This window comes from Ornithorhynchus anatinus, chromosome X5, assembly GCF_004115215.2.
Source record: "Ornithorhynchus anatinus isolate Pmale09 chromosome X5, mOrnAna1.pri.v4, whole genome shotgun sequence".
In the NCBI taxonomy this organism is placed as follows: Eukaryota; Metazoa; Chordata; class Mammalia; order Monotremata; family Ornithorhynchidae; genus Ornithorhynchus; species Ornithorhynchus anatinus.
The window spans coordinates 2,749,152-2,761,844 of NC_041753.1; the positions used below are offsets into that span (position 1 = coordinate 2,749,152).

At 49.4% G+C, this 12,693-nt stretch overlaps 1 protein-coding gene across 4 annotated transcripts in view; it reads right to left on the bottom strand.

Annotated features, from left to right (window-relative positions):
• The window catches only part of SPTA1 (spectrin alpha, erythrocytic 1), a 74,639-nt gene that overhangs the window by 23,175 nt on the left and 38,771 nt on the right, over positions 1-12,693 (bottom strand). For all 4 annotated transcript variants that reach the window (XM_029056313.2, XM_029056312.2, XM_029056310.2 and 1 more), the window contains exons 30-40: positions 12,135-12,278; positions 10,791-10,894; positions 9,002-9,164; positions 8,170-8,301; positions 7,048-7,185; positions 5,852-5,956; positions 4,873-5,081; positions 3,608-3,728; positions 2,680-2,801; positions 1,289-1,421; positions 892-990 (exon numbers count right to left, since the gene is read on the bottom strand). In XM_029056313.2, the coding sequence (XP_028912146.1) occupies positions 892-990; positions 1,289-1,421; positions 2,680-2,801; positions 3,608-3,728; positions 4,873-5,081; positions 5,852-5,956; positions 7,048-7,185; positions 8,170-8,301; positions 9,002-9,164; positions 10,791-10,894; positions 12,135-12,278 (1,470 nt within the window). The remainder of the gene's footprint in view (positions 1-891; positions 991-1,288; positions 1,422-2,679; positions 2,802-3,607; positions 3,729-4,872; positions 5,082-5,851; positions 5,957-7,047; positions 7,186-8,169; positions 8,302-9,001; positions 9,165-10,790; positions 10,895-12,134; positions 12,279-12,693) is intronic.

The following is a 12,693-nucleotide window of genomic DNA, read 5'->3' on the forward strand; positions in this document are numbered from 1 at the left end:
TGTAAACTCATTTATGACCAGGGAATGTGTCTGCTAATTCTTTTTCATTGTACTCACCCAAGACAGTGCTCAACACACAGTAACTGCTCAATAAATATAATTGATTGCCCCCCAGGTTCTCTCTGGGGCTCAGAATGTCTGCTAATTCTATTCTTTCCCAAGTGCTTAGTACAGTTTTCTGCACACAGTCAATGCCCGTGAGTAGCACCAGGAAGGGGGACCAAGGCAGCAGCACAGAGGCAATGGTGAACCAAAACAACAAAGTCAGAAAAAGGAGCACCGAATAGATCCTTGACCCTCACCCCAGTGGGTTGACAAGAGAGGCAGTGTTGCCTAGTGAGTAGAGACTGGGCCTGGGAGTATGAAAGACTGGGTTCTATTATCAGCTCTGCTGTGTGACCTCAAGCAAGTCATTTCATTTCTTTATGCCTCAGTTACTTCATTTGTAAAATGAGGATGAAGACTGGGAGCCCCATGGAGAACATGGACTATGTAATAATAATTATGGTACTTGTTAAGTGCTTAATATGTGCCAAGCATTGTTCTTAACGCTCGAGTAGGTACAAATTCATCAGGTTGTACACAATCCCTGTCTCACATGAGGTTCACACTCTTACCCCCATTTTACAGATGAGGTAAGTGAGGCACAGAGAACTTAAGTGACCTGCCCAAGGTCACACAGCAGACGTGGCTGAGCCGGGATTAGAACCCAGGTTCTTCTGACTCCCAGGTGTCCAACCTGATTAATTTGTGCCTATCCCAGTGCTTAGCATATTGTAAATGCTTAACAAATACCATCAAATAATTTTTTTTTTTTAAATAGGCAAGCCAACAGGTTGCCCTCATCCTCCCTGGTAGTAGGAAGGAAGGGGGTAATTCCTTTGTCCTCACCTTGCTCAGAATCTCGTTCCCCTGAGTGCATACGTCTCGTACCCGGACCTCATGAGTGGCAAAATCCGTCTCAAAGGCCTCATGCTTCTTCAACAAGCCCTGTGGGAGAAACAAAGTGACCAGTCAGTCGGTCAGGATAATGGTATCCTTTCCTCCACCCCGCTCAAGGACCTTCTGACCCTGAGGATCATGGGAAAAAGGACACGACCTTCATTTGATGGGGGTAGGCCAGACAATCTAACTGTGCATTTCTCATCAGAGGAACTCCCTCCTGGACTATAGCCTCAGATGCTGTGTGGCCTCGACCTCTCTGATTCTCCAATTTTTCCCACAATTGTGATTGTGCAAGAATGAAAGGTGGATGAAGGCATTTGGAAGGTGTAGGGAGAGCTGTCACCTGAGTGGCAATCAGAGAGTCTCCGAAATCTCCCCCGGAGATCAAAGCTGTCTTCTCATTGATCCAGGCCTCCTCCTCCTCTGCCTCCTCCATGAACTGCAGATATTGCAGAGACTCATCCAGCCGGAGACCCCTAGCATTTGGAAGAACCATTCTTTTCCCACAATCCCCCAGGCCTTCCCAACCCCGAAACCTTCCCAACGGCAGGGACTGACCAAAGAAAGTCCTAGGAGGAAGAACTGAAACAACACCCTGATAGGAAAAACTACAAACTTTAACAGGAAACAGCCACTTGGCATTAGGAGACATGGTGGCTATTCCAAATGGTTAAGGAATCAAATGGATCACCTGCAGCCTCCCTGAGGCCAGCAGCCCTGAAAAGCAGCATGGCCTAGTGGACAGACCCCAGGCCGGGGAGTCAGAGGACCTGGATTCTAATCCCAGCTCTTCCACTTATGTATTGTGTGACCTTGGGTAAGTCACTTCACTTCCTCTTTTTTTCATATTAATGTCTGTCTCCCCATAAAGACTGCAAGCTCATTATGGGCAGGAAACGATCTGCTAATTCAGTTGTATTATACTCACCCAAGCACTTAGAACAGTGCTCTGCTCATAGTAAGCGCTCAATAAATACCATTGATTCTTTGTGCCTCAGTTCCCTCATCTGTAAAATGGGGAACACAGATAGGACAACCTAATTATCTTGTGTCTACCCCAGTGCTTGGTACAGTATCTGGTGTTTGGTAAGAGCTTAACAAATACCCTTAAAGAAAACAAAAAAAGTCTCACAGTAAATGTTATTGATTGGTTGATTTGATCGTAAGCCCCTTGAGATTGTGTCTACCAATTCTATTGGACTTTCCCAAGTATTTAGTACAGTGCCCCGCACCCTAACCTGTAAGCTTTTTTCGGGCAGGGGTCTTGTCCACTAACTCTATTGTACTCTCCCAAGCGCTTAGTATAGTGCCCATAAGCTCCCTGAAGGCATGGATTGTGCCTATCAATTCTACTAGACTCTCCCAAGAACTTAGTACAGTGCTCCGCAGACAATAAGCGCTCAGTAAACATGGATCAATGGAGGAGGCAATCAAGCCAGGGCTGGGCCTGAGTCAAAGGGGAGCCTTCTCTTCCCCCAAACAATCAATAAATTGTATTTATTGAGCACTTAGTGTGCGCAGGGCACTGTACTTAGCACTTGGGAGAGTACAACACTACAATGTCAGTCAATCATATTTACTGAGTGCTCAATATGTGCAGAGCACTCAATAAATAGAGACACACTCCCTGCCCACAACTAGCTTAGAGTTTGGGGTGGGGGGATAGACATTAATACGCATGAAAAAATGATAATATAACAGACACTAGCGGAAGGCTCGAAATCCCGCACTCACCGGATTTTGGCAGATGCGTTTAGCTCCTTCCAATGCTGCTCCAACTGGGCCAGTCTCTGCTGGATCTGGTCCCTCCCCACGGCATCATTGTCCACCAGTTGGCTCGCTGTGTCCAGCACACCCTGCCAGGAAGGACCCCCACCGCCGACACGCACCCCAAGTTCAGTTGGCTCTGTGCCCTCCAGCCCCCATCCATCCCAGATACTGAGAGGCCCTTGATGTCACACACGTCATTTTTCATAACCCACCCCCAATTTCCATTTGATTCTAGAAAGTTCATTGGGGGAGGACCGACTCTTCCCACCAGGACCACCAGCTGGGGATTGAGACTATGAGCCCCTTGTTTCCAATCCAATTTGCTAGTATTCACCCCAGCGCTTAGTACAGTGCCTAGTACAGTGCCTGGCACATAGTAAGCACTTAATAAATGCCACATTTTTTATTATTATTATTATACAGTTAAGTGGGAGAAGCACTCCTCTCATCTCCGTGGAGGTATCAGTACTGGACAAGAGGCAATCCAGCTGAAAATAGGACAGAGGGTCATATTGTTTCTAAATCTCCTTTCCTGGTGGTCATTTCTAGACCTCTACAACCACACCACAGTTTTGGCCATTTCAAGTTTTGATCCTACTCAGGGGTAGCATGGTCTAGAGGTCAGGGCCCAGGCCAGGGCCAGTTCTAATCTCAGCTCTGTTCCTGGACAGCTGGGTGACCTTGGGTAAGTCATTTAACCTCTTTGGGGGCTGTGTTCACACTCCCTGCCCCCACAGGGATGTAGGAGGGTATGATGAGATGGTTGACATGAAAATGCTCAGGGGGAAATCAAGGCTCTGTAGGGGTTCCACAGACTATCAATGACTGGGCTGTGGGTAGGGGTGAGGGTTTGGGGGGTGGGAGGTGGTCCCTGAGGTTAGGAATGTCCCACCTGGATGGCTGTTTCATGGGCCAGGAGCTCTCCTTCCAGACGTTTGTGTTTTTTCTGCAGATTCTGCACAGCAGGCAGACTCCTCCCATAGTCCTGGGAACTCACCCTCAGAAGCTTCTCCCTGGAAGTGGTGACATTCATTGAGCACCTGTTGGGAGCTGAGCACTGTACTGAGCACTCGGGAAGTACCAAGCAAAGGAGTGATGCGTTCCCTGCCCACAAGGAGCTTCCACTATAATGCAGGAGACAGATGCCTGAGGGTTTGGGAATCAAAGGACCTGGGTTCTCTCCACCGCTTGCCTGCTGTGTGACCTTAGACAAGTTACTCAACTTCTCTGGGCCTTGGATTACTCACCTGACAAGTGGGAATTCAATACCTGCTCTCCCTCCTCCTGAGCCTGTGAGCCCCGTGAGAGACAGGGACTGTGTCCAACCTGATTATCTTGTATCTACCCTAATGCTTAGCCCACAGCTTGGCCTATAGTGAGCACTGAACAAATAACATAATTATCATTATTATCAGACACATACCTCTAGACTGTAAGCTTGCTAAGGGCAGGGAATGTGACAGTTAACTCTGTTATATTGCACTCTCCCAAGTGCTTAGTACAGTGTTCTGCATAGAGTCAGTGTTCAATGAATGTGCTGGGTTGATTGATTGAAGTAGGGCTTTGGACAAAGATATTGCTAGAGGGGAGGATGGGGATGAGCTGGGAATCAATCAATCAATCAATGATATTTATTGAGCGCTTACTATGAGCACAGCACTATACTAGGCTCTTAGGAGAGTACAACAGAATTAGCAGACAAGTCCCCTGCCCATAACAAGCTCAGAATCTAAGGGGGAGGCAGAAATTAATATAAATAAATGAACTATGGATATGGACATAAGTGCTGAGTGGTGGGACATAAAGGGAGCAATAAGGGAGATACAGAAGGGAGTGGGAGAAAAGGAAATGAGGGTTTAATCGGTGAAGGCCTCTTGGAGGAGGTGTGCCTTCAATAAGGCTTTGAAGGTGGGGAGAGTAACTGTCTGCCAAATATGAAGAGGGAGGGCGATCCAGGCCAGAAGGAGGACGTGGGCGAGGGGGCGGCGGCCAGATAGACGAGATCAAGGTACAGTGAGAAGGTTAGCATTAGAGGAGCAAAGTATCTGGGCTGGGGTAGAAGAGGGGACAAGGTGATTGAGCACTTTAAAGACAACGATGAGGAGTTTCTGTTTGGTGAGGAGGTGGATGGGGAGGGGGATGGGAAGGTGGACTTACTCGATCCATGTCTCCTCATCATCGAGATCATGGAAGAACTGAAACAAGGCATAGGCTTCCTTGAGTTTCTGGTGGTGAGCGATGGCCTGCTTCTGTACCTCGGCAAACCTCTCGTTGACACTCTCCCTCTTCGCCACAATCTGGTCGGCGTTAAAAGCCCCGGTGTCCACTAAATTTGCAGCCAGTTGGTTCAGCTCTTCCAAGATGTCCTGGTGGGGAGGGGGAGAGGAGATGCCCAAAGGGGATGGGGTGAGAATCCCATAAAGGGCCAATCAAACGCAAAGCCAAGTGGAAGGCCCAGTCAATCAGAGGTATTGGTTGAGTGCCTACTGAGTGCGGAGCACTGTACTAAGCATTTGGGGATAGTACAGTAGAGTTAATAGCCACGATCCCTGCCCTTAAGTAACTTACAATCTAATAGTACTTATTGAGTGCCTACTGTGTGCAGAGCACTGTACACAGCTCGTGGGAGAGTATAATAGAGTCAGTATTCTTTCAATCATATTTATTGAGGACTTGCATGCAGAGCGCTGTATAAAGTGCTTGGGAGAGTATAATAGAACAATAAACAGACACATTCCCTACCCACAACGAGCATACAGTATAAAGCAGGAGGAGCCACACATAAATATAAATAAATTACAGATTTGTACATAAGTACTGTGGGCTGGTGGTTGAGTGATGTGGAAGTGCTGAAGCAGCAGTAGAGGAAAAATAGGATAGGGGCATTGGGAGATTAATCAGGGAAGACTTCTGGAGGTGTGATGGTCTTTGAAGACGGGGAGGGCAATGGTCTGCCGCACATGCAGAGGGAGGAAATTCCAGGGAAGAGGGACGGTGCGAGTGAAGCGGTCGTCAGCTGGAGAGATGAGCATCAAGGATAGTGAAGACAACCATGGAAAAGTGTCTACATGACCCCTCGGGGGTAGCCCAGCCCTTATTCTCCCCAGTGACAGGTGGGGCTTTGGCTTCCACTTACTCCTCGTGCGGACATCTCCGTCTGCAGGAGCTGGTGTTTCTTCAGAAGGTTTCCGGCTGAAGCCAGGTCTCTGGCATAGTCTTTCATTGCCAACAGTGTCTCCGCCTGGACGGGAAGAAGGTGACAGTGAAGTTGTCTACTGACCATCGAGGTATCCTTTTCTCACGGACCCTACCTTCATGTCAGATTTGTTCTTCTGAGAACAAGAATTAGCAAGATCTCAGGTTTGTTGCCCACAGGGGAATCCACGAATCCACAAATTAATGTACCCATTCAACCATCCATCTAAATGGGGATTAAGACTGTGAGCACCACGTGGGACAACCTGATTCCCCTGTGTCTACCCCAGCGCTTAGAACAGTGCTCTGTGAGCCCCACGTGGGACAACCTGATTCCCCTGTGTCTACCCCAGCGCTTAAAACAGTGCTCTGCACATAGTAAGTGCTTAACAAATAAGCGCTGGGGTAGATACAGCGTAATCAGGTTGTCCCATATGAGGCTCACAGTCTCAATGCCCATTTTACAGATGAGGTAACTGAGGCACAGATAAGTTAAGTGACTTGCCCACAGTCACACAGCTGACAAGTGGCAGAGCCAGGATTCGAACCCATGACCTCTGACTCCCAAGCCTGGGCTCTTTCCACTGAGCCACCTGCACTGTTCTAAGCGCTGGGGAGGATACAAGCAAATTAGGTTGGACACAGTCCCTGTCCCACGTGGGGATCACAGTCTCAATCACCATATTACAGATGAGGTAACTGAGGTACAGAAAAGTTAAGTGACATGCCCAAGGTCACACGGCAGACAAGTGGCAGAGCTGGGATTAGAACCCATGATCTTCGGCCTCCCAGACCCGTGCTTGCTACGCCTGCTACTTCTTCACCCATCCATCCTCCATCCATCCAGCCAACCCCCACCCAGTCAATCACCCTCCATCTATCAATCCTCCATTCATCATCTTCCAACTATCCCTACACCTATTCCTCCAGCCATCCACCATCCATCCATACATCCATTCATCATCCAACCATTTACTTCATCCGTCCATTGCTTCCTCCTTCTCTCCAACCCACCCTGCACCTCACCGTGATCGAGAAGAAAGGGTAAAGCCCCGAAAAGTGGGGGAGTTGCCTGCTGGGGCTATGCCATCCATGGGAAAGTTTTCCAAGCAAAGACCCCCAAGGAGGATCGCTCACCTCTGAGAGCCAATACTCGAAGTCACGGATGCCAGTATTAAACCTCTGTTGGCGACTGGCTTCGTTCAGCTTCTCCCCCTTGTCTTTCGTCTTGTCCAGAAGGTGGTGCCACTGCTCGGTCAAGGATGCCAGGCGCTCCTATCAGCGAGAGAGAAAAGTCACCCGGGTGGGATCGGGGGCAGGTGCCCTGGCATAGGGGTAGGGTGGTGAGAGGTGAAGGGGGGAGGTTCTTCCACCGGTTAGTTCTGTACAGCAGGATTTTGCCACGTGTGGGAAGCCCTCTCTTAGTGGCCCTTGGCTGAAGGACTATCGGTACCCCGTACTATTATCATTATCATTATTATTATTCTATTTGTTAAGCACTTACTATGTGTCAAGCACTGTTCTAGGCGCTGGGGTGGATATAAGTTAATCAGGTTGGACAGAATCCCTGTCAAACATGGGGCTCACAGTCTAAGTAGAGGGAGAACAGGTACTGAATCCCCATTCTACAGATGAGGAAATTGAGGCAAGGAGAAGTTTTTTGTGTTTTTTTATGTTACTTGTTAAGCGCTTACTATGTGCCAAGCACTGTTCTAAGAGCTGGGGTAGATACAAGGTAATCGGATTGTCCCACGTGGGGCTCACAGTCTTAATTCCCATTTTTCAGAAGAGGTAACTGAGGCACAGAGAAGTTAAGTGACTGGCCCAGAGTCACACAGCAGTTAAGTGGCAGAGCCGGGATTAGAACTCATGACCTCTACTCCGAAGCCCGTGCTCTTTTCCCCTAAGCCACTCTGCTTTTGGAGATATACAAGCTTATCTGGTTGGACACAGAGTCCCTGTCCCACATGGGGCTCACAGTCTTTACCCACATTTTACAGATGAGAAGTCACTTGCCCAAGGTCACACGGTAGACAAGTGGAGGAGCCAAGATTAGAACCCAGGAGCTTCTGACTTCCAGGTCTATCTACCAGTCCACGCTGCTTCTCAGAGTTGATTCATTCCTGACACAGGGTGCCTCCCTTGCCGCCCACCCCTCGGCCCCGAATTCCCAGAATTCTGGCCGCTCACTCCCCGAGGGTGGGTGGGATGGAGTGGGTTCTCCACTGAGCCCCCACCCCACGCCCTGATGTGACTCACCTCCACAGTGCTCTCCTGGCCCTCGCAGGCTCCACGCTCCACTAGGGATTTTCCCAAGGCAATGATCCCCTCCACCTGCTCGGCGCGACTTTGAATCTCATTCTCAAACGCCTGGTGTTTCAGGTATTTCCGCTGAATAATGATGATAATGATATTAAAAATCACGATGGCATTTGATAAACCCCTACTCTGTGCCGAGAACGGTACTAAGCCCTGGGAGTGGATATCAGATAAGCAAGTCGGGCCCAGTCCCTATTCCTCATGGGGGTCATCGTCCAAGGAGGAGGGAGAACGTGTATTGCACCCCCGCTTTACAGATGTGGAATCTGAGGCAGCCCAGCCCCCCATTCTCAACACCCCCCACTAAAATCCATCTTCATTGAGGAAGCCTTCTACCTGGCCCTTTCCCATCACCCCGAGTTATGGCAAACCAACATTACCCCCAGGCACGAATGCATTCACCCCCAACTCTTCTCAGCACATCTATGTATCCAGGCTGGGTCCAGGGTAGCAGTAATAGAAGTAGTTGGAGTATAATAGCATTTATGGAGCACCCTCAGAATAAATAATACAGTCCTCTAGACAATAAGCTCATTGTGAGCAGTGATTGTACATGTTCATTGTTCTAATGTATTCTCCCAAGCGTTTAGTACAGTGCTCTGCACACAGTAAGTGCTCAGTAAATACGATTGACTGACTGACCAGTGCTATGCATTTAGCGCTTGAGAAAGAAGCAAAGAGGTGACCGTATTTCCTGTCCACGAGGAGCTTCCACTCCAATGTTACTCAGATTTCCCCGATTTCCTGTGGGGCTCCTCTTCCAGCCACCTACCTGTATGTTGGCAGGATCTTTGTAGGACTCATCACATGCAATGGGAAGCTTTTCATTGATCCAGTCTTCGATCTCCTCGATGTCGCGGTAGAACTGCTTCAGATCCGCAAAATCCCCCAGCTTGGCCCTCTCCTCCAACATCCGGTCTTTCAGAGCAATCCACCTGTGAGGCAGGAATAGAAGAATGGCTCCCATTTAGCATCTGCCCCTCCGAGGTTTACCGCCAGACTGTCAGCCCCTAGAGAGCAGCGAACCAATGTTCCTGCTGCTATGGTGCTCTCCTAAGCATTGACTATGGGAAGCAGCGTGGCTCAGTGGAAAAGAGCCTGGGCTTCGGAGTCAGAGGTCATGAGTTCGACTCCCGGCTCTGCCACTTGTCAGCTGTGTGACTGTGCGCAAGTCACTTCACTTCTCTGTGCCTCAGTTACCTCATCTGTAAAATGGGGATTAACTGTGAGCCCCACGTGGGACAACCTGATTCCCCTATGTCTACCCCAGTGCTTAGAACAGTGCTCTGCACATAGTAAGCGCTTAACAAATACCAACATTATTATTATTATTATTCACCAGGCACTCAGTACAAATAGTATTAGTATTTATTGAGTGCCCTTGGGTGCTGTGCACTATATTCAGCGCTTGGGAAGGACAGAGTAGAGAAGCATCATGGCCTAGTGGGAAAAGCTCGGGCTTGGGAGTTGGAAGGACCTGGGGTTTAATCCTGGCTCCACCTGGGGTAAGTCATTTCACTTCTCTGGGCCTCAGTTACCTCATCTGTAAAATGAGAATTATGACGGGGAGCCCATGAGGGACATGGACTGTGTCCAACCTGATTAGCTTGCATCTACCCCAGGGTTCAGTTCAGTGCCTGGTACACAGTAAGCGCTTAACAAATACCATAAAAAAAATAAGCGACACATTTCCTAACCTCAAGGCGCTTCCACTTTAATAAGGAGGGATGTACATAAAGGGCTCAGGCATCATCCCTGATGGAATTCCCTCTTCCTTATGAACTCCCAGAGGGATCTGGATACCTGCAGAAGCCGTTCGGGTTGTGCCTTAAGCCATCCTCTTACTGCTTGCCCAGTAGAGACTTTGTCAACCCCATGAGTCTGTCCCTCCAGCCCTATGGCTTTCTGGGACTTGTCCGGCACAGTGGTAGATATGTATTTAAGTGCCATTGAGCTAGGGTGAGTATCATAACACTCAATCACCTTGCCCCCTCCTACCTCAGCTCTCCTACTACAGCTCAGCCCACACACTTCACTCCTCTAGATCCAGCCTACTCGCCTAAATCCCACCTCTGGCCTGGACCGCCCTCCCTCTTCTCATCTGACAGACTATCACTCTCCTCACCTTCAAAGCTATACTGAAGGCACATCTCCTCCAAGAGTCTTTCCCCGACTCATTTCCTCTTCTTCCTCTCCTTTCTGCGTCACCCTTGCACCTGTATCTGCACCCTTCATTCACCCCTCCTACAGCACTTACGAATCTGTCCTTCATTTATTTATATTAATGTCTGTCTCACCCCTAGACTGTAAGCTCATTGTGGGCAGGGAACACGTCTACTAATTCTGTTATATTGTACTCTCCAAGCGCTTAGTACAATGCTCTGCACACACTTAGTGTTCAATGAATACGATCGATCGATTGATTAATAGTTGTTAAAGAATATCAGCTAGAAATCCCCTTAAAGGGGTTTATCTTTTCTGGAGACAAGAGTGGTTTAAAGAAGAAGGGAAGGGGCATAGGTGAGGTGGGAGGGGCAGGTGTGTGTGTGTAGTCCCCTGACCTCTCCAGAAGTTTCTGTAGCCAGGCAGAAATATCTTCTTTGGCATAGTGGTCATCTTCAATCAGTCGTCCAGCAAAACGTTCCAGGGCCTCCATCTTCTCTTCCTAGGGTCAACCCATCAATCCATTAACCCACTGATCAGTCTAGAGGAAAGAGGAGCCCCGTACCCAGAGTCCCTCCTGTCCCCTCCCCTCTGAAGTGTGCAGTTTGCACCTTGCGTTAACAACTTGTTAAACCTAATGCCCTTTGGCATATCCTTTCCTTTGATTTCAAACAGCCAGAAACGTAGGTTCCGTGCGAAGACACACCCGCTGGGGCCCCAGGCGAGATACCTTCTAACGGAACATAAAGGAACTGTAATTGATAGATTAGGATAATTAGGCGGAAGAAGCTCGATGTCACGGTCAACAGGTATAGTATGAAAGGTTGGGGGAAACGCCCGTCGCCGAAGGGAAGACCGGGACAGGCCTGGCCCATTAAGGATTTGAACACCAAATGAGACTGATCATCCCGCTTTGGAAATTCGCAGTGCCCCTGGTTTGGAAGGGTTAAATAGTGCCAGAGATTCATTTATTCATTCATTCATCCACTCGTAATTATTGAGTGCTCACTCTGTGCGGAGCACTGTACTAAGCGCTTGAAAAATATAATTCGGCAGATCTCATCGCCCTTGGGTTGAGGGCTTATTAGAAGCAGGATCCATTGCATTTGATGTTTTTCTGTATGTTATCCGTTGCTCTTGATGTTTTTCTCTATGTTCATAAATGTTTTTGTACTGTGCTTACGGTGATACTGAATATCATGGTTTATTCCGTCGGTAAAGCTGAGTCATTCGCTTAGTCTGACCACAGTCTAAGCTGTGTGCTGGGGAGGGTTGGGGGAGGAGGAGAAGCTGTCCCTGCCCTCGAGGGGTCTCCAGGCTGGAAGGGGAGACTGGACATACACACACTGAATTGGGGGCTGCGAGAGGAGGGTTGCGAGGTAGAGGGAATGAAGAGAATCTTGGATTTGACCATCCACTAGCACAGCCTAATCAATCACTCAGTGGTATTTATTGAGCGCCTACTACGTGCAGAGCACTGTACTAAGCAGTTGGGAGAGGACAATAGAACAATAAAACAGAGGCATTCCCTGCCCACCCGGGCAGCCCACCCCACCCTGGGAGATTTCGGATTCGCCCAGGGACGTTCCCAACTTCCACTCTTTTCCCCAAATTTCCGGACACCAGACGGAGGCTGAGGTCATAGCGGATGGTCGGGCCGTTCAATGACCCCGAGACTCCCCCCACCCCCACCGGCAGCCCCAGGGGGCTCCCCCGGCCCGCCCCCCGCCGGCAGGCCGGACCTGGGAGTGGATGGCTTTGTCCAGGGCATCCCGCTTCTTCATCAGGACCTCCAGGCGGTCCAGGGGCCCTGCCTCGTCCGTCCCGAGGGTCCCCTCCCGGGCGGACATCCAGCTGCTGGCCTGCTCGCAGTCCCCACGGAACAGCTGCAGAGAGGAATAATAATAATAATGGGATTTGTTAAGCGCTTGCTATGTGCCAAACACTGTTCTAAGTACTGGGGATAGATACCAGGTAATCAGGTTGTCCCACGATGGGGCTCACGGTCTTAATCCCCATTTTACAGATGAGAGAACTGAGGCACAGAGAAGTTAAGTGGCTTGCCCAAAGTCACACAGCTGATAAGTGGCAGAGCCGGGATTAGAACCCACGACCCCTGTCTCCCAAGCCCGTGTTCTTTCCACTAAGCCATGCTGCTTCTCGAAGGAAGGAAGGCCTGCCTCAGCCCACCGGGAAGGGGGAACCGACCCACGGGCAATCCCAGGGGCAACGAGAGTTGGCAGTCGGGAGACCTGGATTCCAGTCCCGGCCATGTCACCTACGGCAAGTCGCCTCTCATCA